The 20,335-nt window shown below is 39.8% G+C and overlaps 1 protein-coding gene across 1 annotated transcript; it reads left to right on the plus strand.

The window, feature by feature from the left end:
- Window positions 1-4,351: 4,351 nt before the first annotated feature.
- TMEM30A (transmembrane protein 30A) lies at window positions 4,352-18,484 on the plus strand. Its single transcript, XM_082047306.1, has 7 exons — window positions 4,352-4,718; window positions 10,696-10,812; window positions 11,451-11,558; window positions 12,657-12,744; window positions 13,207-13,350; window positions 14,988-15,194; window positions 16,903-18,484. Exons 1-7 carry the CDS (start codon window positions 4,446-4,448, stop codon window positions 17,094-17,096), a joined length of 1,131 nt encoding a protein of 376 aa, XP_081903432.1. The 5' UTR covers window positions 4,352-4,445; the 3' UTR covers window positions 17,097-18,484.
- Window positions 18,485-20,335: the final 1,851 nt, after the last annotated feature.

A 20,335-nucleotide genomic window follows, 5' to 3' on the forward strand; every position in this document is an offset into this window, starting at 1 on the left:
CTTTGATGCATTTGTGCTCCTGGTCAATTTTTTACATTACCTAATTTGGATTCTAATCTAAAATAAGTAAAGAAAGTGCATTAGCCACATAATTAGCCTATATTTGGGGGACACTCAGGAAGAAATCTATTAATAGAGACTAAAGATGTGATAATTTCTACAAGTGCTTTCAGAATTGGACAATGTAGAGACTACCTTGGGCTATAGATATTAGTAGCTTTAAAGCAACTGAAAACCAGTGAAAGATCTACTTTTCTCTTCAAGATCTCTTACTATCTGAAGAGGGCGGAAAGACCTGTGTTACTATAATTATAGGCAATGAAATATGATATTTTGATCTGTTAAAATAAACGCTTTGATTTCTAGACAAAATCTCTCTACAGCCAGTGAGTTTTCCTTTTGCCTCATTGTGAAACATAATTACCCCAAAGAAGAAAGAAAACTGCCCATTTTGTTGAACCATCTCTAGCGTAGAAAACAAGATATAAAATGGAGGTTACTGCCCTGACTGTTCCACCTCTTACTATGAATGGCTGGGTTTTATCTCTTCTTCTGAACAGTAACATTGAAGTTGAAAACTTCATATTTAGTGCTTTAAGTTATGTATATTTGCTCCCTTAAATAATCTATTTGGCAGTTAATGCTTTTTATTTGTGTCACTTGTTCTAAATATTAGGGCTTTCAATCACAAAATATTTTATTTCTTTAGATTTTATTTTTTAAAGTATTTATTATTTACATCTTTCCTAGAAATAAGTGTACAATGGGATAGAGTAAGTGCCAGAAGAAGATCATTTTGGGGGCTTCGTGGAATACAATTAACAAGTAAATGCTGATTGGCGGTCTTTTGGATTAAGGAAAATATATTAATTTTTGTACATTTTTAAGGCTCATTTTAGACCTGCGAAATCAGACTTCAGTATTCAAATTATTTTTTGGTATTTTATGATTTATTCTTAGGTAGTCTGATACATATTTGCTCCTTCGTTACCTTAAAAATGTAACATACTAAGGCCTTGACTACGTAATACATCGGTGTCGCACTCATTGCTATGTGAATGCCTAATAAATCAGTTTGCCATTCCACATATTAAAAAAGGAAAACTATAAATTTATGTTTCAATAAGTATTTTTCTTCCTTTCTTTTTTCTATACCTATTTGTCTTATAACTTAACACAAACCAATGTGAAGTGCACTGCATCACACAGCACCTCATTGTAAAACTTCATGAACATGAAATATGTTGTTTGCCCCTGCCGTGATATAATTGAGTTTGCTGTAGCGTAAAACTGTGAAATAATATCCAACCAAGACCTTAGCTTATCGGTCAAAAAAGGAAAGCAAATATATTGAAGTATTTATGCTGGTATTCTTTATTTCTATAAAGAATGGAAGATATACCCTATGATTGCATCTAGTTATGCTACTGAGGATATAATTATTTTGATAAAAAGAAAACTCATGCTTCTAATTAACCTAGTTGTTACAGTGCAAAGTGCATGTGTAGACCGAGCTTGTAAACAAACATATGGCTTTAGACACAAGTAGTTGAAAAGTGAGAGCTGTAACTGGCTAATAATAGTGGATCTGGTCTGTATGGTATGTTAAATAGCTTTTCTGATTCCCGTCCAGCAGAATGGCAAGCAGAGATTTGTTTGGACACCTTGCTTCAGTTGTTGCTTTGTCAAGATCTGATCAGCAGTACTGATCCTTGCATCAGGACTTGGCTACGAGGATGTAGACCATACCACACCGTGTTAAATTTGCCCAGTTCAAAATCAGACAGCAGCTGATTCCACTGCGGTGGAAATGAGGAAGTTCTTCTGTTCTCTCCTTTTTCCACATTTTCATTTATCCGGGGCTTTTGCAGCTATGGTTATATTAGCATGCCACTTGATACAAATGGAGCAGATCAGCACATAAAAGTTCTGGGGCTCTTCCAAGTCTCCATTGGTCATAGTTTGAGGTTTTCCTGGGCTGGATTTAGTCTGGCCCCCTGGGTGAAATGTCTCCTCGTTTTGAAGGAAAACTTTCACATCCACCTGTGTTTGCTTGACTGAGTGTGCCTCTGCAAGATCCTCTACGAAGCAGTGTGCTGTTCTCCTGCCCATTTCACACAAATGACAGTACTGCATCAGTGATCCACTACCATGGCCCGCAGCATCACTGCTGTGGCTGTTCCCCAACAGCTGACAGAGCCTGTGCCCAGCTTAACCACTGCGGAACAGTTTCCCCCACAAATTTAACATGCCCTTTCTTGCCAGTTCTCTCATACCTGGCAGCATGAGGTTCCCGACTTCCCAATATTGCCCATTGGTTAGCCCACTGCTGGAGAAATGTCTTGCCACCTCACAGCACAGGTTTCTAAGCAGCCTCGTTCCCTTGGGATCCTAGGCTGCACCTCACTGTGAGGCTGTGGGACTAAAAGTTACTTGAGCTGAAGCTGGTAATTGAAAACAAGAGCTAATAAAGAAAAGGGTGATAATAGGGATAAGGGGCTTAGCTAGGGGGAATGATGGCAAAAAGTAAGGCACATAAGATAATGGAAAGGATAAATTAGAAAAGTAGCTTTAGCACAGATGCTACAAAGATTACAATTAATTGTTGAACCCTATACATTTAGGCACCAAATTAATTTTTAAAATTTACATGCTTAACTGTCCCTATTTCCTATACTGTCTGCTAAGAGAGGTTGGTCTGCCTCCACAGAGAGACCACATTTGCACAGGTCATTTGCTCCCCCCAGTGGTCTTTGTTGATACTTTGGATTGTTCAGAGAACGAAAAAACATTTATTTTAGGGAAACTGTTCCACAGGCAGCTGAAAAGTCTTACACTAGATTACATGCTTCTAAAATTATTTAATTAAATAGTTTTAATTATTTTTTTTCCTATGAATCAAGCAAATACATAAATACTTCCTTGAAAGTGGATTTTGGCTACACTCTATATAGGAAGGACAACAGTGTCCTCACAAAACTAACTTTAAATGTAAAAGTGCCAGTACAGTGAGAAATATGGACTTGTTGCATCGACTTGAGCAATGCTCAATAAAGTATTCTGGGATACAAATACACACCACTGCACTGCTTTCCACAAGGTGCCTATTTAGAGAATAGAAACTGGATTAGCTCCTAAGGGGAATAAAAAGTAACAACTCTGACAGCACAGACCCACACAGTTCCTGATAACAGAGCACGAATATAGCAGAAAACAACTCCCAAAAGTGATGGTTCATATTAATAGCTTCATTAAAGCTCTTTTAGCTTCGCTGAGAAATCACAGAATGACAGGGATTGGAAGGGACCTCGAAAGATCATCTAGACCAATCCCCCCACCAGAGCAGGAACACCTAGACGAGGTTACTCAGGAAGGTGTCCAGGCGAGTTTTGAATGTCTCCAGAGTAGGAGACTCCACAACCTCCCTGGGCAGCCTGTTCCAGCGTCTGTCACCCTCACTGAAAAGAAGTTTCTTCTCATATCTAAGTAGAACCTCTTGTGTTCCAGTTTATACCCATTGCCCCTTGTGCTACCACTGTTTGACCTATGTTATTACATCTTCGCAGCAGCACTGATGCTGTTCCTCTTTATGAGGGCAGGAAGGGTGAGTTAACGTCTCCATTTGTAATCCAATGGATGCTTTTATCCAGCAGCCCCGGTCTGAGGCAGTGGGAAGACGAGATGTGGTGGGAGGGCTCCCCCTGAAGCACTGAGCGGGGTTGACACGGCCCCAGGCTCGGGGTTCTCTGCTCAGAGGTGGCGGTCGCGGACCAAGCTGGCCTCCGGGTCTGCGGAACAGGGAGCCAGAGCCCCGCAGCAGCAGCAAGGCTTTATGGAGAGGACCCTGCCGGGGCACAGGGGACTGAGCCGGGCCGGGCCGGGCCAGGCCGCCCCCTCGGGAAGGGATATGTGTGCCGGCCGGGACACGACCGTCCCAGCAGGACCCGCGCCGCGGGAAAATGGCGAGTGAGAAAGGAAGTGACGCGATATTTCCGCCCACGGCGCGGGGCAGCAGGGTAGGCCTCGCAGCCTCGGCCCCTCAGTGGCACCGGCTGCCCGTGAGCGCCGCACTGAGCGCAGGGGAGTGAACACACCCCTCCCCTCCTGCCCGGGGCGCGCCGGGCCGCACTGCGCATGCGCTCCATAACCCCGCCTCAGGCCGGCAGGCAGCAGGGAAGCGCGCAGGCGCAGCTCAGCCTCTCCGGCGCCCGCGCCCCCACATTTCTACGCATGCGCAATATGGTCGCGGCAGACCTCGTCACCAGGGGCGGTGGGGCGTGGCTAGGTCTGCGTCATCAGCCGCGCGCCCGCCACCTCCCTCCAGCCGCGGCCGAGTGCGCAGGCGCGGCGGCGTCAGTCACGTGCCGGGCGGGAGGGGCCGGTGACGCGGGGCTCGCTGTGTCGCCGGCCGCGCCGGTGGCAGCGGGCCGGGCCGGGGAGGCACCATGGCGGTGAACTACAGCGCCAAGGATGAGGCGGACGGACACCCCTCGGGCGGCGTCGGGGTGCCGGGCGGCGGGGCGGTGGGCGGCGGCAGCGGCGGGGCCGTGAAGACCCGCAAGCCCGACAACACGGCGTTCAAGCAGCAGCGGCTACCGGCCTGGCAGCCCATCCTGACAGCGGGCACGGTGCTGCCGGCCTTTTTCATCATTGGCCTAATCTTCATCCCCATCGGCATCGGCATCTTCGTCACCTCCAACAACATCCGCGAGTACGAGGTGCGTGGGCGGGGGACACACGGGCTCCTCCCGCCGGCGGGTGCCGGGGCCCGGCCATGTGTCCGGGCGCGGCGGCGGCTTGGAGACCCCCAGAGGCCGATCGGGGGGCGCCGGGCCGGTCCAGCGGTGTTGGTGCCGCCTGCCCGTGGGCGGCTGCTCCTCCTTGCGAAACCCGCCGCCGGCTCTTCCTGCCCGCGCTCGATGAGGGGGGGAGCGGCGTACGTGGGTGCCGTGGTGAACGGGCACCTCGTCCTGACTGCTCCAGTGCAGTTTAACGTTTGTGCTCTTTAACGAACCAGCCATCCGTTACCCTGAGTTGGGGTTGAGTTTACAGAGTATCCTCCGCATAGATTGTATCCTCCTGTCAGCTTTGCCGGTGGCCCTGAGCGAACTGCCAGGGAAGTTAATGCCAGTGTTTTTTAGTTGATCAGCACAGCCCAATGGAAGTTTTGTTCTCGGTAGTACAGAATATACGTGCATCACCTCTGGGATAGGGTGACCTCAGTAATGTTTTATATGTTTATTAATATGTAAAGGGTGAGTGTCAGGAGGATGGAGCCAGGTTCTTCTTGGTGACAACCAATGATAGGACAAGGGGAAATGGATACAAACTGAAACACAGGAGGTTCCACTTAAATATGAAAAGAAACTTCTTCACAGTGAGGATGACGGAGCACTGGAACAGGCTGCCCAGGGAGGTTGTGGAGTCTCCTTCTCTGGAGATATTCAAAACCTGCCTGGATATCTTCCTGTGTAACCTCATCTGGGTGTTCCTGCTCCGGCAGGGGGATTGGACTAGATGAAGTTTCAAGGTCCCTTCCAATCCCTAACATTCTGTGATTCTGTGACAGCTTGTGACAATGTGTTATAAATCTCTAAATGTTCTAAAGTAATTGCAGTTTCAAGACAAAACTCTGTATTATAATTTTTATGTGCAATAATGATTTAATGTTTTAGATGCTCTGTGGGAGATCAGGGTGTTCCAGCTAAACTTAGAAACAAAGATGGAAGAGTGTGGCTTTTTCTAACTACACTTACAAAAACGGAGTCATTTACATCTGATAATTAACCACACCACTGCTGTAAAAAGTTGCTAAGCATAAACTGAAAAGTAAACTATATATCACAGTCAGGTCCATTTGCTAACGGTTACTGTGTCTTGTGAGGAAACAGGGGGACTGGTCTAGCTGATCTTTTGAGGTCCCTTCCAATCCCTAACATTCTGTGATTCTGTGAAACAACCTAAAGGGCTCAGGGACAACCTTGAAAAGCAAGTTGTCAGCTATGATTGATTTCAGTGAGCTAATGCAACCAAGATTGATCGTAGGAAAAAAAAGTGTCATTTTATGTTGAATTGCTGTATTGGTGAAATTTTGAATTCTAATGTGTTATGGAACAAATTATTCTAGTTATCAGACTAAGCTGTCACTTTCATATAAGTAGTGTTTAAGACAGTGGCTTGGCTAGTGGCAGCAATGTGGCATTGAAGCCCGATTAAATAAAGAAATCCTGATGCAGACAACGAATTGTGTTATATTTTCATATTTCTGTTAAAATGCAAACAATCTTATAATAAAACCAACTTAAGGTTCACCTTCCTCTTATGTTAAGAACTAAAATTCAGGTCAAGGAGAAAAGCAGAAGTGGAAAAAAAACAAAGCTGAAGTGTATTTTACAGTGTCCAAATGTTATATGTAAGCATATTTTCAGAAAGCAGTTGCTTCTTCTGTCAAGGTTTGAGGGCATGCAGAACATCTGAAAATTGACACAAGTGCCGCAGAGAACATTGCCAAATTGTGATGGGCACGCAGACTTTTAAATTGTCATATTATAGTCATATTTAAGGTAAATACAATCATGTGTTTTCAACAGGGAGAGAAAAGTAAAAAAAAAATCTTTGCTAACTTCGATTTTTTGACAGTTGCATTTAAAATAGCCATTTCCATAGTAAAGTAATACAGAGTTCTAGATCATAATGATTGTAAGGTAAATATAATTGGATAAATACTTCTCCTTTTTTCATTACAACTGGATCTGTGTTGATCTATAGGGACAGGAAATGCATCAGAGTTTCATGAGTTCGAATATGTAAGCGACTTCTTGTGCCTGTATTGCTGCTGGATGCATATACAGAATTTTATATACTATTGTTGCTTAGCAGCTCAATCAGGTACTCCTGATAAGCTCCAATAGGAGCCAAAAACTAGCTGTTCCCACCTGACATGTAGTACAAAAATCCATAGGTGAGCTGGGAGACTAACTGATGCTCCCCTACACAATCAGATTGCATATGCAAAACAGTAATAGCCATTTATATTTGGAAACCAGTCGGTAGGTGCTGGCCTTTCCACCCTTTCTAATTTCAAGGTATTCAGGATTGGAAAGGGTTTTGTTTGTTTATTTTACTGTGTGGGTTTGCTCTTGTACCATCCACCCTGTGTGAAGCTCTCACATGTGAGATCATTAGATTTTTGTAAGGGACAGAGTTCTTGAATTCTGAGAGTATGATCAGACAGTCCAGTTATGCAGGTAAGAATGAGGAAACTTGGGTTCTGTTCTCTGGTCCTCATTCTTGTTTTATCAAGTGTTATAATGTAGAACTTCTGTGAGTGAGTTTATAATTCTAAAGACAGCTGAATTTTGAAAAAAAAGGTTTAAATCAAACTGTACAACTGCAGCAACAACATGCAGATGAAGCATTTCATGGCCTACCATTTATGCTCTGAACACCAGTGAGGGATGCAGTTTCACACACTGCTATCACCCGTATGCTTAGCTGAGATACGTCCCTGCTTAGTATGTTGGCTTTTGTTAGTAACCTCCAAATGTTATTTACAAATAGCTGTAAAATTAGCTCTGGGAGACAAGACATCTAGAAGTTGGGTACAGTGACTAAGCTCTTTTAAACATGTAATCGGGGAAGGAAGCAGAGGTAGTTATTTACACCTACCTCCTAGACAATAGCATACTTATTAAGTGTGTCTGTGCATATATATATATAGCTGCCTGTAAACTTAGTGTATTGTAATTGAGTAGTATGTATAATTTATGGCCCTGAAATACATACTTATGTACAGTTCAAATCACCCTTGCCTGGAACTAGATATTGCAGCCATTACCATCTCTGTGAACTGTGCTGCTCTCGTACAGGTGCAAAGACTGAGTCTTTTCCATTGATTTCCTTTATAAGCTCTCTTGAATCCAAAAGTGGAAGATTTCCAACAGCTTAAGTGTACTAGAATTACAGGGAGTTTTGCGTTGGTTTTTCTCTAGAATTTTCTTGCTGTTTCAAAGGATGTAAACAGCCATTTATCTTGTGTCTATCGTGAAAACAGTTCAGTTGAGTAGAAAATGAGAATTGGCTGTGTAAATGTGTCTTTTGGCCCTGTTACTAAAGAGTGAGAGGGTTCTGTGTTTCCTGATTTTATTTTTATTTTTGAACGGATAAGAAGCATTGACAGACCATATTAATATATGATAAAAATTGTGGAATATCCAAACCATTGTGTAGGAAAGAGATCTTTGTGCTCTGACTGCTGCTGTGAAAAGCATAATCATAGTTAAAAAGCCAGATAGACTTCAAGACATGACTAGGAATAAAGAACTGAAAGAAAATAGATCACTGTTGCATACATCTGCAGTGTTGTGTGCAGCTCTGGTAGCTCTCTCTCAAAAATTATACAGAACTTAATAAAACCTACAGAGAGGGATAGCAGAGAGGACCAGAGTTATGGATGCCTTTTATACAACAAGTGGGCAAGCAGAGTAGGATAAATATGTGACAGTGTATGAAGTCTACAAAATCCTAAATGGTTTTGAGAACATGTATATGCAATAGTTACGTTATTTCTATACTGTGGACATGTAAATCAACTGAGAAAGACATCAACAGCCTGGAAAGCTGTTGGTGATGGGTAACTTGTATATATCCACTGATCAAGGGTTGTTGGGGAGGACACTCTGTCTGGTTTTGTCTTGCTCAGCTGCTGGTTGATCCTGGGGATAGAACAGTGAGTCAGGCAGGTTCCTGCCATGGACCCCAAAGTCGGTCCTTCAGTTCTCGGTTTGCTTCACTTTGTCAAGAGGTGAAGACAGATACGTCCATCCCTTTAAATAAGCTCTCTGTTGAATGTGACCTGTAGATGTGGATGCAGAAATAAAACACTTGTATTGATAGCTGCTGTACAGGAAAGTTTTTGGATAGCACTGAAGCTGATAGCAGTCATCAAAGTCATGGTTCTGTTTCAATATACATCAGTTTCATGCTCCACAGAATTTAGTTGATTATCTTTTTAAAACTAAAGGTTTTAGATATTTTGCAAACTCAGAGTATTTGAGTTTGTCCTTGATCTGAAACTTTTCCACACATTGGAGAACTAACTAGCTCAGGATATGCAGGTGGAAGTTCTTTCTAAAGGAAATTTTTACTTAAGCTTACTTTAACAGGAAAAAGAACCCATGGGGTAAGCCTTGAACAAATGAGATGTTTGTTGCGAGCTGTGGTGGTCTGTCTGCTGTAGCTAAACAGGACTGCTGCAGTAGTGCTATTTCTAGATCAGCATAAACTCAATGTCGTTCAATGAAGGAAGCAAAGATTATGTGATCCTCTCTCCGCTAGCTAATAGCTTCTGGAGCTGACTTGTTTCAGCTGGGCTCATTAGGGTATAGGGCTCATCTGTCAGAAATCTGGCAGCAGAGCAGATACTAATGAAAGTGCTGAGGAAAGGGCTGCAGCTTAATAGATATCAAAGAAATGGCAGGAAGAGAGACCTTGAAGAAGATCCAGAGGGAAATAGGCTTCGTTTGTTCCCTAAACTTTGAAACTGCATGTTTGTTTTAGTTAACCTTAATACAGGTATTAAGACAGATCATAGATCCCTCTTAATTCTTGATAATGCTTTTCACTACAAGCGTAAATCAGGGCAAACCATTTGCAGCAGCCTTTCATAAAACTGTGTAGTTCTTGTAGTTTAAATGATACTGCTGTTGAACTGTGTGCCATAACTTGGTGTATGTTGCACCAGTCTGAGTCTAAATGATAAATAGGAGGTTCATAGTAAGTGTAGAAGTACATAGTTTGTAGGCAGGTGGACGCTTTCTCCTTCTACACTTGCAGTTCATCTGCTAAGCCCAAGTTATTTCCTGCCATTCACATGCTGAAGCAATACATGAGAGTGAGCGAGCTGATGTGGTGAGGCGACTTCAGTTGGCTTGGGCCATAGGGTGAGCTCATGGCTGCTCGGGGTATATTATGCATACTGTCCAGGTAGCCTGTATGTACAGATTTCAAATACTGGCTTGTTTTTGAGCTACATTATTAAAAGAGAGAGAATATTGTATAAGGCAGATCAACACTGATCATCTTTTGTGTCCATCTACTGGTATTTTTCCATGCCTGGCAAAAAAATATTAGTGTCCTCACCTTGCCTATTTTAGGAGAGTTCTTGGGCATTAAGTGATTTTTGTTGTTGTTGTTGTTGTTTTTGTTTGTTTTTGTTTTAGTTTTCTGACTATACTAAAAATGATCAACAAAGCAAATTTTCTAATGCAAACATTTTTTATTAAATATCTAAACTTCAGTCTCTCTGGAAAGCATGTAAAAGCTCAGATCTGCTTGTCATATAGTGTGTGTGTGTGTGTGTGCGCGCGCGGAAGCATCGTGTTGTCTGGAGTATTTGCTGTTTGTCTTTTGGTGTGTGTTTTGTTTCATTTTCCCTCAGCAGTAATGGCCCACCTCAATATTTAATTTGTTTGAGGCTGAAGTCAAGCATATAGATAAAATCACAACATCATTTAGGTTAGAAGGGACCTCTTGAGATCATCAAATAGGCCTGAATGGGCTTTTGGAGTTGAGGTGTATTAAGACTGCAAAACAAATGCCACTTCAACTCTCTGGCTTATTAATCAATTTTCTTTACTCTCCCATTGTAAATTAATAACTTCTTTTTTTTTTTTTTTTTTTTAATTTCTGTTATAGATTGACTATACAGGAACAGAGCCTTCTAGTCCCTGCAACAAGTGTTTAAATGTGTCCTGGGACAGCACACCACCTTGTACTTGCATCATCAATTTCACACTGGAACATTCATTTGAGGTATGCTACACTGTATGCAAAGTGAAATTAGAACAGTTTATATTGTTTATTTCATAACTAATAGGAAAGCTGTATCACTTCATTTTTTTTCTATTTTAAAGAACTATTTCTAGTTTTCCTATGAACTTGGACCTGATCTTTGTGTGCCTTTCAGCAGCAGATGTGAGATGGTTTTTAATGCCTCTGTTTATCTGGAAATGTACAAGATTAAATGGCATGCTTATGTTTTACACCGTTAGATTTACAGTATCTCTCATATAGTTGGCGAGTAGAACTGCTAGTCCTGCATGATTTTAGAGAACCTCAGAATTCAAGAATTGGAAATACCAGAAAAGTGCTTTCTGACAAATTGGAGCCAAATAATGAGGCTTATGTGCTTAATATCAGACAGGATAGATGTTGGGATTAGTGCTGGTGAATATAATTGTGATAGTTTATTGCATGTTGATACTTTGTGACTTCAGGATGGCAGCTTACGTTAGGACAGTACTCAGGGTGAAGACAGGCTTGAGGCTCCTATTTTGTGAATGTAAAGTAAACACAGAGTTTAAGCAGCTAAAACTTTTGTGTCTGTATGTTTTATTGATCTGTTCTTTGTGTGAATGAAAAGCCCTCTTGCCTCGTGTTGCTTCTTGTAGAGCAATGTATTCATGTATTACGGACTTTCCAACTTCTATCAAAACCATCGTCGTTATGTGAAATCTCGAGATGACAGCCAGCTAAATGGAGATAACAGTTCACTACTTGTAGGTATTCGTGCTTGGATATTAATAAGCAACTAACTTCTTATGAGTGCATAAATTGCCACATAGCAGAGTATTTAGTTTAATAGTAATGAGGTACTAGAATTTTTGCATAACAGAAGACAGTCCATAAGGAATTCTTATTTTGTTTACAGAAAATAACTGTGTAAAATGCTATAAAATTTCATGTTAGTCATTTCATTAAGCACACAGCAATGCAATATTTCAATCACTTCTCCAATTTGAATAATTTTAAACTGTCTTGTTATTTTCAGTCAGTAGTATCTATCTATATCCGTACAGTCTGAAGCTCTTGTTTTCCATTTAAAATATTATTTGGTATATTGCAGCTAAATGCATCTCTTTTTGTTGACTCTGGTTCAATACCGAACATCAGTGATACTGGAAAATATCAGTATTGTGTACTCTGTTCAAGCCGCTGTGTAATGTTTAGGGCCAGACCAATCCTTCTTGTAATTTTTATGAGGAGTGGAAATACAGTTGTGTTCTTGCTCCAGCAAGAATGATTCTCCCTTTTTACCTGTGAAGGAGACCGTCTCATGAGGTTATTTATATCTGATGACTGACACAGGGTTTGGTGGGGCCTTTTTCTGCTTGCATTTTTGACATGCTGTTGGAGTTCTTGCAGTCTTTGGTGTTTTATGTTACACTTGGTTTCTTATTATCCTCTTTCTATAACACTGATCCATACTTTAAAAAAAAACCAAAAACAACAAAAAAAAAACAACAAAAGAAAAACAAACACTTTAATGAAAGAATGTTTGAGTCCTTCATGTTGGAAAACTGTTTCTATTAAAAGATAAAAGTTCCAATAACTTCCAAGAAAAGCCTTATTTTTAGTACGACCGTGATGGTATTCTGACTTAATGTTTTATTTAGATTTTATTCCTGCTTGTAAAAGAAAAATCAATCATGCTAACTAGTATTGAATGCTGAAGTATTTGTAAATAACCTGACTTGCAAAAAGATTACTTTGTGGTACATTTAAGATGAACACATTATCGAGGTATTGTAGTAAAAAGCAGGTTAGTTGGATAAAGTAGCACAGACTCATCTCTCTTTTTTCTTTCTAACTGTCAGAACCCAAGTAAGGAATGTGAGCCTTACCGCACAAATGAGGACAAACCCATTGCTCCTTGTGGAGCTATTGCCAACAGTATGTTTAATGGTATGGTAACAGAATTTTAAGTTATCACTTAGATGTTTTTGTGCTTTAGTGTATGTTTTGTGTTGTATTGCAAATTGTTTTGAGTAAAGACATCATGGGCTTATTTGTTTTGAATTAACACATTTTCATTGCTCAGAATAAAATATCTTGTACTGCTGTTGCTTTTTTTTTTCAAAATTGCTATCAAAATTCATTTAACCTGATAGTGTACAAAGGATGGAAATACCTGTTGTGAAAAGCTGTTATTGCTCTGGAGTAGACATATAGATATCATATGTGGATAACACGCTACTATCTAATGTACTCTTACAGAACAGCTTGTGATTATGGCAGGCAGTTAATAAATGCCTGGTCCAGTTTTTTGTTTTGTTTCTCCTGGAGATAATTGTTTCACTGCCTATCAGGATCATCTGTCTAATGAAAGTTTCTCCAGCTGGTTTTCTAATTTGATTTTCTCCTTAGATACACTGGAATTATACCGCATTGATAATGACACAAAGACTCCTATTACTCTGATTAAAAAAGGCATTGCATGGTGGACAGATAAAAATGTAAAGTTCAGGAATCCTACAGGAGATGGAAATAACTTAACGGCACTTTTCCAAGGTAAAAAAAAAAAAAAAAAAGGAAATATGTGAAATTTTAAGAACAAACCACTTCAAACACATTTTGATTCCAGTAAGTTTTACCTGACTGACAGCCTTTGAGTGAACATGCTAATTAAAAATACTGTGGTTCTCTGAAGAAATCCAACCTAAGGACTACTCTGCTATTTACAAAGGTTGTCTTTAAAAAATGAAAGCTGCAAATTTCACATGGAAGTGTTTGGGTTTTACCTTTACTGTAATCATTAATTTGTTGCTGTTTTTTGTTTGGTTGTTTGGGGGTTTTTGCTTGGTTTTTTTGGTTGGTTTTTTAATATTTGTTTTCCACCTTAAATACTGAGAGAAGCCTAATAGCTGCACTGTTTTTGTGATTTAACCCCGGTTGCCAACTAAGCACCACACAGCTGCTCCATCTGAATGGGATGCGGGGGAGAATTGGAAGGGTAAAAGTGAGAAAACTTGTAGGTTGAGATAAAGACTGTTTAATAATTAAAAAACAACGTTGTAAGGAAAAAAAAAATAAAAAAGAAAAGCCAACTCGCCAAGCAGCGGCAGCCGCTGCTTACCTCTGCCTGCCCTGTTTTATTATTGAGCGTGACTCATATGGTGTAGAATATCCCTGGGGTCGGCTGTCCCGGCTGTGTCCACTCCCAGCTTCTTGTGCACCCCCAGCCTCCTTGCTGGTGGGGTGTTGTGAGGAGTAGAAAAGGCCTTGAGGCTGTGTAAGCACTGCTCAGCAATAACTAAAACATCAGCGTGCTATCAACACTATTTTCATCACAAATCCAGAACATAGCAGGATACAAGCTACTATGAAGTTTAACTCTATCCCAGCCAAAACCAGTACAACTGCTATAATGCTTGGATTTAACTTGAAAAAATATCTTGCAGTTGTTTAATCAAACTCTTCATTTAAATGTTTCTACAAAGTTTTCTAAAAACCTGATTTTGTGGTTAGAAGTGACAGATTTATTTCATTTGTTAGGTTAAATGCAGTTTGGTAAATCAAGGTTTTCTTTGGCCACCAGTGTCTGAAAATAATCTTCCTCAGGGCTCTACAGTGTGTGGGTGTGTTTATGCAAGGTATCTAATAATTTCAGGTTTAACCTGATGGTCAATTTCTTGCTTAGTCACAGCCAAATTATGTGTTACCAACGTGATGCTACCCTTGGAAAAGCAGATACTAATACAGTGTAGAATTGTATTTCTAATAAAACTAGCAAAAGCATTTATATGGCATCATCGAAAATGTCATACATAATTTTATTTGCTCGTGGCCCAGGAAGTGTAGTTAAACTCTTCACAGGTCTGCAGAAGAACTATCATCATCATGGAGAACTATCTCACTAGAGTAATGTTTTGAGACAAAACTTTCTAGCTATATAAATGTGTAGAGGAGGCAAATTTGTTTAAATGAATAGACAGTGCTGTCCAGAATAAAAGGACATGCACTACAAATTAAGCTGCAAAATAAAAAGTTGTTAAACAGCCTGGTGTCTTGCAATAATAGCAAGCCAACCTGTCCATACCGTTTAGAAGTAATTTTTTGGTGTGTAATCTTAGAATGAATTTTGATGAGCCGATGTGTTATTTAGTCCTGTATTTGAAATACTTAATTTTTTTTTTGTTTAATTCTAGGCACAACAAAACCTGTAAACTGGCCCAAGCCAGTCTATATGCTGGACACAGAGCCTGACAACAATGGCTTTATCAATGAAGACTTCATTGTGTGGATGCGTACTGCGGCTCTGCCAACATTTCGCAAGCTATATCGTCTCATTGAAAGGAAGAATAATTTACAGCCTACCTTGCAGGCTGGAAAATATTCTTTGCATATCGGATACAGTATCCTTTGAAAAACCTTTGAAAGTAGCTAAGGACCTTAGCTGGATTATGCAGGCATATACTTGTGCAAGTTCAAATTGAACTAGCTTTTTTTCTTACCATGTCTAAAAAAAAAAAAGATGGTATTGAGCTGTTGTTGAAGACTGGTAGTGAGGACTGGGTGGAATAACTACCATCTTGTACTTCTGTGTAGTTTTTTATAGAATTGTGTGTGGCTGTTAGGACGTGAAATCCAGTCTGGTTTTTAACCTTGATAAATGAAATGACTGGATTAGACTTACACTCTTTAGTGTAAAGTGCAGTTTTAATCATACCATTCTTAAGCTATTTTGAAGTTCATATACAAAGCCATTTTTAAACCACGATGAAAGCATTCAGTTCAGTAAAAAACAACTAAAAAACAATTCCTCTTTAGAGGAGGTCTTTGTGAGGAAATGATGGAGATGTTTATCCTAGGGAAGGTTTCAGTGTAGAATTTACCTAGTAGGTAAATTTTAGAGGACACCAGTGTCTTCTGTGTACACTTAACTTGAATTCTCACAGGTGTATGGGTCCTTGTGGTCTCTACTAGCTGCCTCATGTAGAACAGAGGCTGAAGTCTGTGGATGGGAGCGTTAGCCAAGTTCTAGTTTCTGCAAAATATTATATATAGGCACACTTTCTTTACCCTTAGGTTGATAATGTGCCAATTTGCAGTGTGCATTTTTACTCATCAGTATATGCACTACTAAGTCTTTGCCTTCCTGTGCTTTCCTATGGACGCATAGTTATTGCATTGACACTGAAGAATATTGATCATCTGGGAGAGACACTTTTCATGGGTGCAGGAATTAACGTTCATTCAGGAGGAGTTTGGGCCCTTCTTTGGGTCCTTTTTGGATTCACATATTGTTGTCAGATTACTTTCTACTTATGGACTTGCTCCATAGCAGCCTGCTCTGCTGTGCAATTATTCAAATTTGTGTATACAATTAAATTAGGAGCTTCATAGTGAGAGGGAAATCGGATTGCTTGGGTGCTATAAAGGAATTGAGAGAAGCCTAGGAAAAAGGAAGGAAAAGAGGTAGCTGATAGCCTAGAAATTTGAGAACTTTAACTTAAGGATGTAATGACAATCAAGGGCAGACTGACTTTGGAGGTTAGAAAAATGCCAGCACTGCAGATCAGGTAGGAAGGTCTGTCATTCTATTTTGGACAAACTAAAGACTAGCTAGAAGTGTAGGAGACTAGAAGAGGAGGGTTGTCATAGTTACTGAATTCTTAAAATTTAAAAGCACTTAATGATAAATTTAAAATAGCTACTGCAGTATTTTCCTTTGCTGCAAAATTGAGGGGAGTACATGTAAAACTGAATGAATATAAACTCGCTGAGAAAAATCTTGTTCTAAAATATATTCAAGAATTAAAATTTAGATTTCTCTCACTTTATTGAAACTGCTGTCAAAACCCCACAAAATCATGCACTTACCCTTCCCTTAAAAAAAGGTTAACATCTCCTAACGTGGCAATTTTCTTGGAGTAGCTGACAGTTCCCAGATTAGTCTTAGCCTACAGGAATAGCTAAATTTTTGACTTTTTCACTTTCACTTCAGAGGCAGCAGCTTGTATTTGGAACCTGAGTGAAATGACACAAAATCGTAATGTGCCAGACCACATAAAGCTACATTTGGAAATGTGCTTCTTGTTTTCCTATATATTTTTTTTTCAGATTATCCTGTACACAGTTTTGATGGACGAAAAAGAATGATCCTAAGCACCATCTCGTGGATGGGAGGCAAAAATCCCTTTCTGGGAATTGCTTATATCACTGTTGGGTCCATATGCTTCTTCTTAGGAGTTGTGTTGCTGATTATCCATCACAAATATGGAAATCGAAACACTAGTGCAGACATTCCCAATTAATCTTGCATTCTGAAAACAAATGTACTGCATGTGCATCAAGGCCAGTCCAGAATGGACCCAGTTTTTGAAAGATCAGTCTCTGCTTCTGTCATTTCTGAGGCTGGGTACATAATTTTTATCTAAAGCTCCCCTTTCCCATACTGTGGATTCACTCTTGACTGGTATACAATTAGCTAGATTGATTGTATCTCTGCCTATGTCAGAAACAATTTTTCTGATATTTGCCTCTAACTGGGCGGGCCACATGATGCATATAGCTCCTGTTCCCTTGATGCATCTGCTGCTTGTTCATGTGCTGTGTAATGTCGGTATGATTCAGTACATACAGATTGTGTGGAGAAAGGCTGTTCTAAGATACTGTAAATTGTTAACCTTCCAGAATTCAGGTGTCAGTGCTGTTGAAAGGAGAAGTGAAGTCTTAAATGTTTTTTCAATTTACTGTCTCGTGTGCATGGGCTCTTATATTTCTTGCTGAGATTTTAATATATTTATAGAAGTTGTTAAATATTTTTCCCGCGTCCTACCCACCTCTGTTATGTTATATCCTTTAAGTGCTGCGTAAATTTCAGCACTCTGGATTCTTTGTATATTTACAATATATGTGCCTGGCCAGTAAACAAGCATCTTATGAAGCTATCAAAAAACCCATTGGTTAATGATCTATGTGAGTCCCTTTTAAAGTTTGTTCTAAATTAGGAAATGCTTGTTGCAGGTAGAATCTGCTTTTTTCTAGTTTTATTTGCTTTAACTCATATCCAATACCAATTTACCTATTGTGCTTGCTGGTTTTGCTTTTTATGAGCAGCTCCAAGCATTAATCAAGAAGAACCTTATTTTTTAATTATTATTATTTTTAGTTTTGTGGGGTTTTTTTTTTGTTTTGTTTTTTTTTTTCCATTCACAAATTTGGCAGAATTTCTTTTACTGGAGGAGTTTCCTGATTTTCTTGAGGCATGTGTATTCTGAGCAGGCTTTGTTGTAAAGGAATTGTCATAGACTTTTTCCTTATTTGGAGTAAACATCGCTTTAAATTTTTGCAGTGTTAAGACAGTAAACTGTAGAAATTCGAAAGCTGGGTGGCAGCAACATCTTCCAATTGAAATGCAGTTTGAGCTTGCTGTGAAACCTAATTTAAATATTGCAGTTAGCAGCATTGTGCAGGTTAGTGTCTTAAAGCAAATCACAGAAGGGTTCACTTTTAGGTTAATTCAAAGTTAACGGCAACCTGTAAAATACTACTTTTTGGTGAGGTTTTGTTTTGTTTTTTTAGATGATGCACAAAAATTGTAATGTATATGGTGGAGATCACTTTATATGCAACTAGCTTGATAAAGTATTGAGCATATTAAAAAAGACCTAATAAATTCTGCAAACTGTTTAATAAGAGATTTTATTTTGTTCTTGAACATGCATTTATTTTCATCTGGATGAAAATATGTGTTCTTATTAAGTGTGATTGCAATTTGAGTTGTATTTCTGGGATTGCATATTTGTCGCAAAAAGTTATTTATTCATGGTCCAATAGCTTAATCTATAGGCAGTTTTACACAACACAAGTTTATCACAAACACGACTGTTTTTACTGTGTAGTCTTTAAGCCAGCAAGTTAAGTGTATGAACTGTGGAATGAGGCAGTGTTCCCAGTGTGCTAGCTTTCTGTAACTCCATATAATAATTTTTTTGCATAGTACAGTGTGGCAGCACAGGACTTTGAATAATCAAAACACATTAAGAGTTCATTTAGTGTTCTATGTATATTGCTGGAATGACAGAATAAGGGTATGTACCTTTGTATATTGCCAGGCGGAAAACTGACACAAAATGTTAAATTTGCTTTGTGAAGCAGTTGCTAGTCCAAAATGTAGAAAGCAAGTAAGGGGATGTCTCCAAGTTACTGGTTCTTAAATATTTTTTCTTTTTAAACTTTGTCACTTGAAATGAAAATGTATTCTGCTTCATTCATTATCCCTATCCTTTTCCAAGCAGGAAATGCTGGGTTTTGGGTTGTGTTCAAAATTAAAAACAAAGTATTTTTCTATCTTTACCTTAAAATATTTTTCAATGCCGTTTTTCTACTGACTACAGATGTCAGTGCTGCTTTATCTTCTTGATAAAGTGCACCAGGATGAGAATTGCTGTCTGGGTTTTTTGTTAAAATTAAGCTTTTTCTCTGAGAGCTTGTTCCAGGAAATACTTCTCAGGCAATATGCCTAAGAGACAGTGTGCCTGAGAAGACTAAAATGCTTAAAAGAGTGTAAAATACTAGGTAAAATTTGTAAATGGTTCCTTCACTCATACTCATTTGTCTTGATGTCATGTTGGTAACTGTGGAGAACCTTGGATTTTGTATTTCCTACGTATTGCCCACATGTTGTGCCTTCAAAGGTGAAATCACAGTCCCTGCCTGACTCATCTCAGGGCAGGTGTCACTGTCCGGGTGTTCAGTGTCATGTGTTGAATTTGGATCTGAACACCTGTGACCTGGTTCCTCAGTGGCACCCTCAGAGGTGTTTGCCACCAGGGTTCAGACCTACAAAGATCAAGGCCTCGGCTTTCCAAGTTCAGTGCTTTCCAAGTCTTACCCAACTGAGGCAGTGCCCAAAGCGTGAAATATTATGAACTTTCTGGAGGGTGCTGCTGTTATAAGGGTTCGCTTATTACTGAATCTTTCCTGGAGAGAGTAATTTAGGGAACTAGATGTGTCCTTGTCTTATGTAAGAGCTCTCCAAACAAACTCTCTTGGGCAAGAACAGCTTCCTTCTGGTTTCTTGTAAAAATCTACATACCTGTAAGGAAGCAGATTGTTACCTCAGGTTTTTTTTTTTAACTGCATCAGGCTATTTGGGGAGCTGTCGATTGTGCTTTGCGGAGTCGGAGGGAAGCGTTACCAGCTTATAACTGGAATGTGAAGGATCCTTCACAGCCTTTGCCTCCCAAGGTCACGCTAGTACGGAAACCAGGTTCAGGAAAACAAAAACAAAACAAAATGAAACAAAACCAGCATGGTTTTGCTTTAATTATGAATGTTAGACCTTGAAGAATGCAAGTCTCTTTTTAGAGAAATCTCTGTAGGGGAAAGGCCATGACAATCTAGGGTCAAGTAACACCTGCAAGTGTATATTATCTGCTTGAATCCGTCAAATAGAGCAATGAATGTGGGTGGCATTTGGATTGGATTCATGGGAAGCACTTTTGACTGCACTTTTCTCTTAGATGTCCCAGGTGCAGTGGGAAGATAA

Source organism: Streptopelia decaocto (assembly GCF_964273445.1).
Source record: "Streptopelia decaocto genome assembly, chromosome: 3".
Taxonomy (NCBI): Eukaryota; Metazoa; Chordata; class Aves; order Columbiformes; family Columbidae; genus Streptopelia; species Streptopelia decaocto.